The sequence below is a fragment of the Drosophila ananassae genome, chromosome 3L (genome assembly GCF_017639315.1).
Source record: "Drosophila ananassae strain 14024-0371.13 chromosome 3L, ASM1763931v2, whole genome shotgun sequence".
NCBI classification, from domain to species: Eukaryota; Metazoa; Arthropoda; class Insecta; order Diptera; family Drosophilidae; genus Drosophila; species Drosophila ananassae.
In genome coordinates, this window is record NC_057929.1 from 4,317,096 (window position 1) to 4,331,511 (window position 14,416).

A 14,416-nucleotide genomic window follows, 5' to 3' on the forward strand; every position below is an offset into this window, starting at 1 on the left:
TTAAAACAGGTTCCACTTAGCACTTTAGCAGCTATTCATATATTAATTTACTTGAAACCACCCAAAAAAAATTCATACGAAATATTTGTATTTTATAGGGCAAAAAATTTTGCATTTATTTAAAGATTTTATACACATATAGCAAATTTTAAACCAGCATTAGCAACAAACGGTGTATGTGTGTTTTTTTCTTTCTAGCAGTACGGGTTGTACCCTCCTTAAACTAACCAATGGATTTTCATTTATTTTGCACGCAAGCTCTGATTGCATTTCGAAAAAAGAATTTGAAAACAATTATTGGAATTCGCACTTATCGGGAACCGTTTCGCCATCTAATCACGTAACTCAAAGCCTAAAGAAGAGACAAAAGTGTAAAACAAGTTTAAAATGTAAAAAACTCAGTACTCAGCAATACTTAAATTTTTTTTAGAAATGTATTCTGAAAATTGGAAATAATTTTTTGCTTTTTTTGGGAATGAAAACTAACTTCCTTTTCGTTACAGACACCCAAGGTTGGTTGTGATAAGTCTTTAGACATAAACTTAGTTATTAATTATTTTAGCAAGCTATATAGACCATAGACCTGCTGCCGACTTGCCAAAAAGATTAAAACAATCATGCAGTTCGATGGTGTCTCACAATTACATAGATGCATACATGGTGTGTGCTCCCTTTTGCCAGAAATGCAGCACAATTTTAGTTAATTTCAGTTACATAAGTATATATATATATCGTACAATTACACACGCACATATGATCTTTAGCTAATAATTAAATTCTGATCCTGGTGTTAGTGCGCAGACGCGACAGTTCGCATTAGTTAAATAAGTTATTAGAGTGTTTTGTTGTTGTGGATTCGGGTGTAAGTGTAGTGTGTAGTGTTGTGTGGTGTGTGATTGTGTTTTGTGTTTAGCATAAATTGTATCCTCATTAATATGATTTTGATTCGCCGAGCACTGTTTCCGATTGAATCTACTTGGTGAGTGAGTCTGTGGGTGAGTTGAGGCCCGAGGATGTGTTGTTCTCGTCCAAGGCGTCTGGGAAACTGGATACCGAACCCGATCGGGATGTCACCTTGGTCTACAATGGAACAGAAAACCAAACAATTGGTATAGTAGACAACGTGCAGCAGCCATCTCAGCCATAGTTTTGTATTTTATTTTTGTGTAAGCAAGCATAAATAATTTAAATAGTTCCCAATAACATTACTGAGTTAATTTGTGGCATATAATAAGTGTGGAAAAGTGGTAGTATTTAGAAATTAAATCGCAACAGTATGAGAGATGTGTAAAGACAGATAGATATATAATAAAATAGTAGTTACCGCATGAGATTGGCACATAAAATTGTTGTGTTCATAGCTTACTTTAACGTTCTCGTAGGCCGAGCCCACAGAAGCCTCAATAGAACGCATCGACTCGGAATTTTTCATTTGCGACAATTTTGAGGTAATGCCGCTGGTGATGCTGCCAAAGACCGAGGCGGTCTTCTCGCCCGTGGACTTCAGTACCGACTCGGTTCGTTGGTATCTGAGGATAGAAATGAAACGAATCACTAATCAGTACTTGATCCTATTAGGGATAATCTAATCAAACATGAAAGTAGGGCAGACGCAGACACACAAGTGCATTTTAGTTTAGTTAGAAAACAGGCTAGAGAAGTTATGGTGTTAGGAGGAGGAAGCACGAAACACAGCATTAGTCCGGGATACCCATTGAGGATCCGTCACCACAATTACTTACAGGGGTGCTTCGTGCACGGCCTTTGAAAAATTGCCCACGCTCTGCTCCACCGATTGGAAACTAAATAGATTTTGGCGTTCAACATGAGTTGAAACAAAACAAAAAGCATGGTTAGAAATCAAGAGATCGGCTAGTCGGATTAATAGCGCCCCATTTAGAATAGTGATGTCCTTGGTTGGGGAAACTTACACAGTGCTCTCTTTGATGTTCCTCAGGCCCTGGTTAACATCGTCCGTCACCTCTTTCCAGACGGTGATGCCCAGCTTGCGCTTAAGGTCGGAGGCATGGCGCGTCTTGGATGCGAGGACAGTGCGCAGCGTATTGATCTCCTCCTCGACGCGGGCCAATTCCTGAAAAGGGGAATCACACAGATTATAGAAGCTATTGGTGGTAATAGATTGGAGAAGCTATTACCTGACTCCATTCGGCGCGACGCTGCTCCTTCTCCTCCACCGTGAGGGCAGCAAACTCGGCTGCAATTTCTGCTGATGCCACAGAAGCTGCTGGAGATGCTGGCTCCGAAAGGTTGGCTGTATTATCTGGTCACCAACGAAACAAATTAGTTAATTATAGTATGAACCAAGTATGAATTAAAAGGGTGCTTGGATAGGAGACTGTAGCATAATTCGAATGATGTCTGGCGTGGTTTGGTTATGTACCTCCTTTGAAAGCAACCTCCTCAAAGGCTTTGTCATAGGCTGAGTTTAGTTTTTGTGCAATTTGCAAAGACATGAGTTGGTTAATTTTGTTAGTTTAGAGTTGTGTTTTATACTCACAAACTGTCGAGGCGAAAGGCAAGCGAAAGAGTAGAAAAGCAGAGAAGTATGTCGGGTTAGTCATGGTTTTAAAATTGGTTGTGTGTTTTTTGTGGAAAGAAATGTAGAAGAACAATGCCCTAGACACTGGAGAATAGGGTTACCCAAAAATTTGTTACCTCTACCGCTATGCCCAATGTTGAGAAATCTCTTGTAATTGTCGCTATTCGATATCTTGGCCAGATACGGCTTGGAGAAGTCTATGAACGTGACCTTAACGTCGCGCATGGTACGCTTGGTGAAGAACTTCAAGCGGAAGCGCTTCGCCAGGGAGGAGGAGGGTGTCTGATTAGCCAGTTTGGCGCCTATGAACTCCGCTTCCACCGCCTGCAACTCCAGGCTATTCGCATAGTCCGAGTCCACATCGTAAAAGATCTGATCGAGTGTCAGATTACGAAGATACAGCTCCGCCTCGCTCTCCTGTATACCATCGCCATACCAGTCGAGGGCAGGATCGATGGCTTCCAGATCTAGCGACGGCGTGCTTGTGAGATCATCGATGCCCGGTAGGTATGAGTCCTCAATGAACTCCAGGCTATTGGGTTCCGATTCGCTCATTCTGTTACTCTGGTGGCGGCGGTTTGTTTCATCTTAGAGCACTTTCTATTTTGAACGTGGCAGCAGCTGGCTGGCGGAGGAGCATGTGGTCGTGCTGGGTGGCAGCCGGGGCAACCTGGGCCTGTATCACGTTACCAAAGGCGTTCCTGGACACATTTTCTTTTTGGGTTCTTTGCTGAGCTTTCAGTTTATTCGCCTCCACTGGCCACGCCTCCCTCTTACCCATAAGCGATCAAGTTTTTTGGCTTTTGACTTTCGGTTTCGTGTTTTTAGATTGTTTCTGTTTCGGTTCTGGCCCTGCTTCCACGCTCTTCCACGGCTCAGAGCCAACTAAAACGATCTCCCGAGAGCTTGGCTTAGAAATTGGTAGATGTGAGTGAGTGTGGTTATGGCTAAGAGGCCACCAGCTTGGCTCTGACTCTGGCTGTGGCTCCGCTTGCTGATGATTCGTGTCAGCACGAAAGACGAGAAACGGAACGGCACGAGAAGAGCGTAAAAAAAGGGGCAACAGCAGCAACAGTGGAAAGTACAGTAGATATTCGATTCAAGTTCAACAATTTACAAACATTTCCAGTGTGTGTTTTGATTTTTGAAATAATTTATTATCAAGGTATTAATTAATGGCTATTAAGATATCCGAATAATAACAAATAACTAATCAAGGGGGGCGCTCTCATGACTTTATCTGACTATACATCGGGCTGATAACCTATGACGTTCGAATGAATCAGACTTTGAATTCAAAGCTCCCAAAAGATAATATATAAGCATTTCATTCTTAATATATATATTTGATTATTTATCTAAATATCTAGCAATTAATTAATATTCAAATAGTCTTAAAGTCTCAACCCTTGCAATATCCACTGTAGATAACAGGGATAGTCCGTTTAAACATTTTTAACTCTCTTTTTCTGACTTGCTAAATGGCAATTACAGGTTAATACTTTTTTTTCTAGTTTTTCCATGTTTCCTGCACCTATTTTTTACTGTACTAGCATTATACAAAGCACTAACTGTGCCACATTGAAAGACCTTTAGGCGGGTCTTCTGGTTTTCTGGAAGTTGTTTCTCAGTGGCGCTCGGCTGAAGTTGCTGTTGCAGACTTTATTGCTGTTGCGGCAGGGCCCAATCGAAGACTCAACAAGTGGAAGCAATGACCAATTATCGAGAGCTTCAGACTACGGCTCAATTAACAAAGAGGGATGCCTATTGCGGACGCGATAAAATCATAGTAGAGGAGGCGTTGAGGGCGATATCGCAGCCCCCTTATTTTCCTCCCCAAAATAGGCGACGCAAAAGAATCAGCGATACTGCAGCAGCCACGTATACAAGGCTGTCAGAATAAAATGCAATGTTTACAACAGCGTCAATGTTCCACGGTCTTCTTCTTGAAAGCGCCGTCATGTCGAGCGACTCCCACGGGTTCCGCCTGGACATAAAGAAAGCCTTTCACCCTAAAAAATCACGAAATATGAGTCATCTGCCTCGGCCTTCACAAGGCCCCAAACAGGCAAACTTGTGGGCCCATTCTCATCCATCCAAGTAAAGCCGCTGAATCAGCTTCTAGCTAGCGAGACCCTAATTAGCTGTGCCCTAAACAAAGGTACATAGGTGTACCTCCATTCGACCAGAAGCGCTGCTGCTGGTCAAGAACCCACGAAAACATGTGCAGCGGCTTATAATTTTCAACGATTGCACTTGCTGCAAGTGGCCAACACTTACGATCCTCCATTGTGACGATTTTTCCGGTTGTCTGCTGCAATTTTGTGAATTTTACCGGTGCGAAACGTAAGCACTTGTCGCTAAATTTTTTAGAAAAATAATTTTGTTTCCCGAGCTACTAAGCTATTGATGTTAGCTTCAACCAATCGATCTATCGAAATAAGCTTTTAAGCAGGGCTGTCATCACTTAAGTCGTAAAATATCGATAGCTTGGCCGTTTAAAGTTGCCAGACCGATAAACAATTTAAGCTTTTAGTTTAGTTCAAAACTTTTTATATTTCAAAAGAAATAATACATTTGGATGTATTTTTGGTATATCTCGTTTTCTAAATAAAATAAAAGAACAGAATTGATTATAAGTGAAAATTTCTTGCATCTTGCATCCAGAAAACGTCATCTTACGACGTTTCATACATTTGATTTTGTCCGTTAATATAGGAAAATATATACATTTTATATCATTGTATTTTCTACGTTCTTAGACTTACTAATGCAGTTGTTGTAAATATGTATGTATATTTTTAAAAATTTACAATATCAGGTCTGTTATTCTTGGTGTTTATATATCCTTATCAAAAACGGAAGCAATCAAAATTCGAAACCAAAACCAAACTGAACTGAAATAAAACTGAAGAAATGTAAAAACAAAATACAATTTGTTTACGTTTTTTTTTATTGGTTTTATGTTTTTTTTTGTTTTTGAATAGTAATAGTAAAAAAATGAAAATTTTTTCTCATACTTTGTGTTTCAACTGTCAGATATTGCGCGGTGCAGAGTCTGGAAAAAAAACTGAAGCGCCAAACACCCGATACTCGTACAAAGTTCTGGAAGTTTGGTTTTGAAAACTTTTGGGTTTCTTTTTTAAGATATTCCACACCGCGACACATACGAAGATAGTATAAGTGGAAAACATAAGTCGAAAACAATTTAATATAAATCAAGAGGATTGCACAAAATTAAAATGTTGGTACTCATTTTGAAATGTGTATAGGATTCGTATGTTTTTTTTTCTTTTTGTTTGTGTTGTGTGTTGATTTTTTTTTTTGTGTGTATTATGGTGGATTTTTTTGGGAGCAGGAGCAGACGTGCGGCAAAATAGGTTAAATTAATGTATAAATTGTATAATTGCTGTTTAAATTGGTCGCCATCTCCATTTCCACTATTGCCCCGGGCAACGCAAGAAACGTATTTTACAAAATACAATCAACATTTACTTTCGCATATAAAAATCATAATAATCACAAACTCTTCGGGGCTGGGGATGAGCAGCAGGAAAGGGAAATGGACACTTCAAAAATTGTTCAATATAAAAAAAAATAAAATAAAATAGAGTGTAGACAATTAGATTTAGAGTGTGGTGAGGGTAAATGTAAATAATTAACATTTTATGCTTACAATTACTTTCGTTCACTTGACCGTGTTTCTCAAGTTTTCTTTTCTTTTTTTTTTCAATTCAATTAACAAACCATTTCTGAACTTTCTGCTTATGTTTAGGGAGAGCTTCAACTAATTAGAATATTATGTGTGTGTTGCAATGGAGAATGGTTATTATAAAAAGAAATTGGCAATTAAGTTTTGTATGTATAAAGTAGTGGCCGGGGGGCCATCGGAACGGGGTACACTGAACTGAACCGGAGGGCGTAAGTCGGTTGTCTGTTTTCTTTCTTTTTTTTTTTTTGTTTAGTTTTTTTCCTTAATTTTTTTTTGTTTTTTTTTTTTTTGTATCTAGTATAAATGCAATTTCATGTCAGTGAGCATGTGAGTGTCATTGTGTGTGTTATGTGTATTTGATTCTCTATCAAATCATACAAAAATAGTTTGTTTTTTTCAGTTTGTTTGTCATTTTTGTTTTCGATTAACCTGCACAAATTGCGTTGTAGAAAAGCTCCTGGGAGAGACAACCTATATACCGTTTTTTGACACTAGTTTTCGACTAAGGAGACACGCCCGCACGCTGCCCCCGACTGCTCACTGCCCCTCCAATCCAGCTCCAGCTCCAGCTTCTGGTTATGCTCCAAACTTCTCAGCTTCGATCCCCGGCGCACCCCCAACGTCTAGTATTGCTGCTACTGCTACTGCTTCTGTTTCTGTTTCTGGATGGTTGGAAGGAACCACCTTAGTTCTTGGGGCCCCACACGGAAGTGATGGGAGTGGTGGCCACCGGAGCCCCGCCAGCAGCAAAGTGCGGGAAGTCCTCCTGCGACTGAGTGTTCGGAGCAGTCAAGTTTTTGGCCTGCTGCTTTTTCTCCCACGGCGCATCTTTGATGACGAAGCCGTTCTCGCTGGCTCCGCCAGCACCAGATCCAGAACCGGATCCAGTAAGGAAGGCACCCACCGTCTGCGGCTGCGGCGATGGCGGCAAGTTCTCCAAATAGTCACGCTCATAGTCCTCTGCCATGCTCAGCAGATACTCCTTGGCGTTCTCCACATCCTCCTCCTTGCCGATGATGGTCACGGCATTGGGATTGGTTTGAGCTTCATCGGAAGTGGGGAACTTGATGTCCACCTGATGTACAAAATTTAGAAATTATTAAAGTATAAGTTTTGAAGAAAAGTTTCCGTTCACTTACCTTGTAATCCTCGATGATCTTGCGAATGGTGCGTCCACGATGGCCAATGATGTGCGAGTGAATACGGGTGTCGATCTCAATAACCTCACGGTGGAGGGTCTGGAGATCCCCGACGATCTCCAAGATGGCATCGCGCGCCGCCTCAGCCTTGGCCTGGTAGCCGGTAATGGAGATGATGCGCTGGTTGGGGTCATCCCGCTTGGGTAGCGAAATGTTGACATCGTGATCGGCACGCAGCTTGTTGATCACGGCGCCGTGGCGACCGATGAGCTTCGAGTGGTACTCCGTATCCACATCAACCTGCAGGACAAAGGAACGAAGCTCACGATCGGCCCGATCGGCTTCATACTCCTCGATCATCTTCTCCAGAGCTTCGCGAGCTTCGGCCACATGGGCGGGAGTACCCGATACCTTGATGGTGTCGGACTTGAGCTCGCTGGGTGGCAGCTCCACGTGCACGTCGTGTTTGGACATGAATTGGCGCACGTTGGCACCCCGCGGACCGATGATGGTGCGGTGCAGGTCGAAGGGAACGGTCAGCTCTTCTTCGATGGGGATCAAGTCCAGCAGAGCCTGCTTGGCGGCCTCGCACTTCTCGATCCTGCCCGTAATGCGAATAACATCACACTGGCGCACCGGCTCGACAGCCTCCGCCTCCTGGCTACCATCCTGGGAGTCGCCACCGCCGTTAACATCGCTGCTGCCGCCGTTGGTAAGACCCTCAACGGGATCAGTGGCATCGCGATCGGGGAACTTAATTTGGACATCGAACTCTGAGGTGACCTGCTGCACCTTGAAACCACGAGCACCCATAATGGTACGGTGCTGGCGCTGTGGAATCACCACCTCAATGGTGGTCTGCGCCTCCAAATCAGCCACGATCTCCTCAATGCGCTGACGGGCCGCCTCGATGCAGTCCTTGGCGCCCTTGATCGTCACCTTGTCGGAATTGGTGCCAGCACGGGGGAAGGAAATCATCACACCGCCGCACTCCTCGGAAATGCGGTGGAGGATGAAGCCGCGCTTGGCCACAAAGTGCTTGTGGTGCTTGGGATCGACAGCAACCTCGCCTTCGGTTACCTCGTCGCACTCCTTGATGATGGCCTCCAACTGTTCACGAGCCTTCTTAACGCTCTCCTCCTTGCCAATGATGGTAATGACCTCCTTGTCGGTGTCCTCGTTCGAGGGGAAGATGATGCGGGCGCCAGTGGCATCGCGAATCTTGCGTATTGAGGCACCATTCTTGCCGATGAGGAACTTGTGGTGCTGTTGCTTGGCGCGCACCTCGGCGGTAAAGGAAGCCAGCTGGCGTTCATTGGCCAGTTCCAGCAACTGGCCCTTGGCCTTCTCCACATCGTCCTTGGGACCGCGAATGGTGACCTGCAGTGGCGAGTGGTGAGTGGTTAAGGATGTACTATGAAATGAAATCAAAACTTACCTTATCGCTCTTGGAATCGCTGTTCGGGAACTTGATAGACACACCACCGCACTCCTCCATGATCGAGGAGATGAGCTTGCCGCCAGTGCCGATGATGGAGTTGTAGTATTTCGGCGAGATCTGGACTTCCTCGGTAACAATGTCGGAAAGTTCGTTTTGGATCTTTTGGATGCGTTCCTTGGCCTCCAGAACGTTCTCCTTTTTGCCAGTGATGACGATGACCTCGTTGGTGTCACCCTCGGCGGGAAGATCGATCTTGGTCTGGGTTTCGTCGCGAATCTTCTTGATGTTGGCGCCACCCTTGCCGATAACGAACTTGTGGAACTGCTTGAAAATTGGCACCTCAATGATGTGCGATGACTCCTGGATCTCCTTGACCAGCTTAAGCAGATCCTTGTGGCACTTGTCAACATCCTCCTTGGGACCACGCAGCTTCACAATGTCCGTGTTCTCTTGGGGCGTCGGTATCGTGATAGTCACTTGACGGTATCGGTCCTTCACCTCACGAATCTTCTCGCCCTTGGCACCGATTATGGAGCGATGGAGACGACGATCGATGATCACATCCTTCGATTTTTCATTTTCCAGTTTGTCGATTTTTTCTTGTAATTCAAGCTGCGCCTGCCGCACCCCCTCCTTTGGTCCCTCGATGCGAATGTTGTTCTGGCCCTCGCGCTCCTCGATGTTGATGTTGACCTTCAGCTCGTCCTTCAGCCGGTTGACATTGGCGCCAGCCTTGCCGATGATGTGCTTGTAGTACGACGGGTTGACGGTCATCACCTCGAAGGTGAAGTTATCCTCATAGTTGCGAATGATGTCGGTCAGATACAGAACGGCCTTGTCCACATTCTCGGGATCACCTTCGAGCTTGATCTTGTCCTCCAGGCAGTTGACATTCACATAGGGGCACTCCTCCTCCAGCTGCTTCATGTTGGCGCCCTTACGTCCAATCACATACTTGTGGATCCAATGCGGGGCATTGATCTCCACCGACTTGACGGAGTTGGCCTTCTGGTAGACCCGGGTGAGGGCGTTACCGAGTGCTACCTGAGGTCCGCGCAGGGTGATCGTCTCCGAGGTTGAGTCATTGGGTGGCATCTCAACGGAAACACCGGTTTGCTGCAGGATCTCGGCAATGTTGCATCCCTTCGATCCAATAACGTAGCGGTGCTGGGCCTTCGCAACCTCAACACTGACCGTGGAGCACTTCTTTTCCATATCCTTGTAGATGGCCTCCACCTTGGCCTTGGCAGCGGCCACGGCATCCTTTTCGCCAGAAATAATAATTTCATCCTTCTGCACCTGCTGGGGCGGCACATTGATCTTGGCACCCGTCTCCTCCTGCAGCTTGTTGAGGTTCTCGCTGTAGGGTCCGACAATGAACGGATGATAGATCTTGGGTACCGTGGTGCGGTCGGAGGACTTCTTGTACTGCTCGGCGGACAGCTGGCGTATCTCCTGTTCGGCCTTCTCGATGCCCTCCTTGGTGCCAGCAATGGTGATGAACTCGCTCTCATCGTTCTGGTTGGGGATGTTGATGCGAGTCGAGGTGGAGCGCTCCAGATCGCGCAATCGCTGGCCACCCTTGCCGAGGATGACGCGGTAGTGCTCCCGGGGAATGGTTACCTGGCGGCTGGCCTGCGTCGAGAAGCTCATCAGAATCTTACGGCGGGCATCGAGCAGCTCGCTCTGCTTTCCCTTGATCAGGAACGTCAGCGACTGATTCTTGCCGCTTACAATCTCGATCTGGGCACCCGTCTCCTTGGTGATCTGCTGGCAGATCCTCTTCGACTCGCCCTCACCAAACTTCTCCGATTCGGTGGACTTGCGCTCCTCGCAGGGTACATGCAATACCTGCGTCTTCTGGGAGCTGGTCACTCGGGCAATGGCCAAGCTGGAAGCTCCGGACTGCGACGGGGCTGAGTTGTTGGCCGGCAGGGCCGGGAACAGGTCGTCGTAGCTGAAGGCGGGCGTGGCATTGCCAGTGCCACCGCTGGTAGTGCTAGTGGGCGTGGCCACCGAAGTGGGCGAAGATGGTTGCTGCTCGTTGGACACCTGCTCTTGGCCATTAATGAGGGCGATCGGCTGCTGCTCGATGGTAGTTACTGTAATTGTATGTTTAATTAAATATTTAAATTTTAAATTATTATTTTCTTATTAATATTTACCGTTAGATTCCTCCATCACTGCTGCTGCTTGCATTACTTAAAAAAAGAGAAGAGTCCTTTTTCGTTCCAAGTCGTTTACAGTACACTGTAAGAAAAGAAAAGTTGATATTTTGTGAAATAATATTACTATAAATGTTATTTTAATGGAATATGGTTTTAAGATCCATTCCTTTCTTTTTCAAACCATCATAGAAGTATGAAAACTTTTTCAGATAACAAATACATGACCCGGAAACCCCTATTTGGTTGTCATTTCATGATAACAGCCCTCATGGCTACACCGACTAACTAATCACACTAACATAATGAAAAAGAACCCCTAATTTGAAGATTATTTTTCAAAGAATTCATAGTCATGTCATTAAAACTAGAAAATCAACTATTTCTTGTTATTTTTTGGATTTTCTGAAGAGCCCATCAGAACAATTTTGAATTTTACGGACCACCACTGTAAACAGTGCGTGTCCAAAGAGGGGGGAGTCATATATAGTTTCTCCGTTTCTCCGCCAACTGTTTGTTGCCGTTGATAAACCAAAATAGATTTTTTTTTTTTGTTTTTTTTCTACCAAAGCCACCGAAACTAAAGCCACGTAGTGCTTGGATCGCTGGTGATGGCGATGGCGATGAGATGAGTGTCCGGGCTCCGTTTTCGCTGGCGATAAGTGGACGACGAAAAACGGGACGGCCACGCAGGCAGATTCCGTGGCGTGGTGGAGTGATAGCTATCGGTTGCGGTTACTGGTTACTCTACCGACTGATAAGCATAGCGATCCGCCCCACCCGATCGCCCCCCCAAGATATCGACGACCGACACTAACACTAACACTCATTAATGTGGCAATTAGTGCAGGTCCAGAAATAAGCTCCTATCAGTCCGGATTCCGGATGGGTGAAAGGTTGGGGACAAAAGGGAGACCCACCAGGAGAGACTAGCAGAGAGAAAGAGAGATAGAGAGAGACCAGACCATGCACTTGCTCGACCAAAGCTGTTTTCTAAATCAATGCCCAACGAGTTTCGTAGCCTACATTTTCCTCCCCTCTCTCTCTCTCTCACTCACTCTCTTAAAAAGAACAACAAGATGTGGCAGCCACTATCGCCAGTTGTTTTGGGGACTATCTGTGTGTGTGTGTGTGTGTGAGTGAATGCCCGAACGGGAAAGAAAGTTTGTTTTGGTATGCCCAACTGCTAATACCCTTTTCTAAAAAAAAAATAGTTAAATATTTTAATTTAATATTCAGAATTAATTTTGAAATTTAAACCATTTCAAAAGAGAATATATCCACTAGATATTTGAAGAGAATTTAGAAGAGTACTCTCTCCCCCCACTAAGTCTACAAAAATGTGTCAAACGAAGAGAAAGAGTGGAAGAGGGAGACCGCGAGAGCTTGACGAAGTAACTTAACGGAGCAGGGGAGCCAGAAGAGCTCCATATAAAACCGGATGATAGCCGGCAACTACAACAACAAAACGATCGTCAGATTGGGTGTATATATGTGTGTGTGTGAGTGTGCCTGCACATTTTTGTGTCGCTCTCACTGTGGGGCTAGCTAGCTGGCTGGTTGACAGTTTGTATGTATTGGTGCCTTGGCACCTTTCGAGCAACAAGAAGGCACAGGTAAAAAAAAAAAGAAAAAAAAAAACGAAAACAACTGACATACCTAAAAAGCAGAAAAATACTGAGGGGAAAAAAAATATAACCAAAATTGGTCATCAATTTGGGCCACCCAAAAAGCAACTTTTAGTTCTCTAAACTAAAAGTAATTACTAAACTAATTAATCTCTTATCTCTTAACCTGTTTATGATAAGGCTACTACTGATCATGGGCTATAATATTTCTGGCAGTGTAAGACCGTATGTGACGCCTGCAGCGACGCTGACGTCGACAAATGAAGACAAAGCACTGCTGCGCTGCTAAAGTTCAGGCTCCAACACAAAAAAAAAAAAAATTGGTATGCACATATCGGGTCTGGATTCTTCTTCTTCATGTTGTTGTTGTAATAGTCAGTAAAAAAAAAAGATATTAAAAAAATGCTTGACGTAGTCAGTTTTATGCATAAAATCGTTAACTTTTCGGCTAAAAACACCAAGAGACCACCACCACTGACAGTGTAAAATGGTAAACTATGCAAATTAACACACAATCCGGACGAGCTACTATGATGATGGGGATTGGGAAGTCTATTCGAGAGAAGGTTGTTCAACTTACGGTACTGTAAAATCCAAAAAATCCGGCCTAGTTTACTCTCCTTTGACCAAATCCAGTTTGATAACTTGGCGTGTCTGCTGCAAGAGGCCGAAAACAATTGGGAGGAAAATTAATGCAATTAGCTTATGAATTTTCCCGGCGATACTGCTGCAGATCGCCAGGATGCACTCTCAGGCATGCCCCCCTTTAGAAAGTCTGTTGCATCTGGAGCAGAGTGCACACTGATGATGTTATTGGAGCGGATAGAGCGGAGAGCGGTGAGGGTGGTGGCATCATATGCAGCATATGCGGGCCACTTATTGGACAATTGGACGAGCAGCGTGGGCGTATGGGACAGTGTGTGTGTGCCGAAATCAGGTGAAAGGTTATCCGGATATGGATTCAGATCGTCTATATAGAGAAGAGAGGTGTTTGGGGGAGCACTTTGATCCCCGTGAAAGTTCAGAATGTTCGAAAAGAACAGCACGCGCGCCTTCCAATCTGACAAATATGCTTATATATGCCCACAGACACACGTACACGTACACGTACATACGTTTGGGGTTTATGGTCTGCGTGGACGACTGCGGAACGACTACGCCTTTGTGTGTGTGCGTGAGCGCGAGTGCGCTACCCGTGTATTATCAACCATTGAAAAACACGTTGTTTTCCGCTTCCACAGACTTTTTCTTGTGGCGGATTTCGCCGAGGTGACCAATTTAAATGCGATTGCACAGGTCCAAGGAAAAAAAGGTGTTGCACTACCAGCGGCCTAAATTTTCTCTGCCGCTGTCGCTGCCGTTTGCCGCAGTCGCCGCCCTGCCGCCTCCACCACAATCCCCGGCCCTTCTTTATAACTGTAAATCGGTGCACTCTCTCGCCGTAAATTATGCAATTTTAGGGCGCCATAACGCGCCGGAACGGATCACTGGGGGGCCACGGAGCCTCTTAGCACCGAAATCTCTTAAATTCACACCCAGACTTTCTAAAGAAAGGCAGCACGCACGGACGCGGAACTCTTCTTTACCGACTCCAAGTAAAATGTGAATGAACATGAACTCGTGGCAAATAGAGATGAGCGATAGGGCCTTGCCGGTGCAGGGTTGTCACCATTTTCATAGCATGGCGAGCTGTCAAACGAGAAATCGGATGTTTTCCAAGCCGTCTTTTGGGCGTATTCATTTTTAAAAAACTTAAATAATAATAGTAAGT

General features: G+C 44.9%; 2 protein-coding genes across 18 annotated transcripts; both read right to left on the reverse strand.

The window, feature by feature from the left end:
• Positions 1 to 84: 84 nt before the first annotated feature.
• Positions 85 to 5,005, reverse strand: LOC6495033 (tumor protein D52). 17 transcript variants are annotated; one of them, XM_032450220.2, is made up of 8 exons: positions 4,841 to 5,005; positions 2,519 to 2,521; positions 2,402 to 2,440; positions 2,157 to 2,281; positions 1,932 to 2,092; positions 1,743 to 1,802; positions 1,325 to 1,529; positions 85 to 1,080 (listed from the first exon to the last, which is right to left on the reverse strand). In XM_032450220.2, the coding sequence occupies exons 1-8, from the start codon at positions 4,848 to 4,850 to the stop codon at positions 973 to 975; spliced, it is 711 nt and encodes a 236-aa protein (XP_032306111.1). In that variant the 5' UTR covers positions 4,851 to 5,005; the 3' UTR covers positions 85 to 972. The 17 variants fall into 17 exon arrangements, with proteins under 17 accessions (XP_032306111.1, XP_014763121.1, XP_014763117.1 ...); XM_014907635.3 differs by lacking the exon at positions 2,402 to 2,440; XM_014907631.3 differs by lacking the exons at positions 2,402 to 2,440; positions 2,519 to 2,521 and having other exon boundaries at positions 85 to 352; positions 1,367 to 1,529; positions 4,841 to 5,004.
• A 735-nt stretch (positions 5,006 to 5,740) lies between these two features.
• LOC6495032 (vigilin) lies at positions 5,741 to 14,344 on the reverse strand. The gene is made up of 6 exons (XM_001959166.4): positions 14,232 to 14,344; positions 13,226 to 13,302; positions 11,018 to 11,102; positions 8,850 to 10,954; positions 7,412 to 8,791; positions 5,741 to 7,347 (listed from the first exon to the last, which is right to left on the reverse strand). Exons 3-6 carry the CDS (start codon positions 11,049 to 11,051, stop codon positions 6,958 to 6,960), a joined length of 3,909 nt encoding a protein of 1,302 aa, XP_001959202.1. The 5' UTR covers positions 11,052 to 11,102; positions 13,226 to 13,302; positions 14,232 to 14,344; the 3' UTR covers positions 5,741 to 6,957.
• Between the last annotated feature and the right edge of the window lie 72 nt (positions 14,345 to 14,416).

Excerpts from the sequence above, each read along its gene's own strand:
- LOC6495032 (XM_001959166.4), bottom strand. The coding sequence starts at position 11,051 with ATGCAAGCAGCAGCAGTGATGGAGGAATCTAACG. Across the intron at positions 8,792-8,849 it reads GCGATTCCAAGAGCGATAAG|GTCACCATTCGCGGTCCCAA; the intron begins GTAAGTTTTGAT and ends TCGCCACTGCAG. Across the intron at positions 7,348-7,411 it reads AGATCATCGAGGATTACAAG|GTGGACATCAAGTTCCCCAC; the intron begins GTAAGTGAACGG and ends TTTGTACATCAG.
- LOC6495033 (XM_014907628.3), bottom strand. The coding sequence starts at position 3,115 with ATGAGCGAATCGGAACCCAATAGCCTGGAGTTCATTGAGGACTCATAC. Across the intron at positions 1,530-1,742 it reads GCCGTGCACGAAGCACCCCT|ATACCAACGAACCGAGTCGG; the intron begins GTAAGTAATTGT and ends TTCTATCCTCAG. Across the intron at positions 1,081-1,324 it reads TTATGTGCCAATCTCATGCG|ACCAAGGTGACATCCCGATC; the intron begins GTAACTACTATT and ends GTTCCATTGTAG.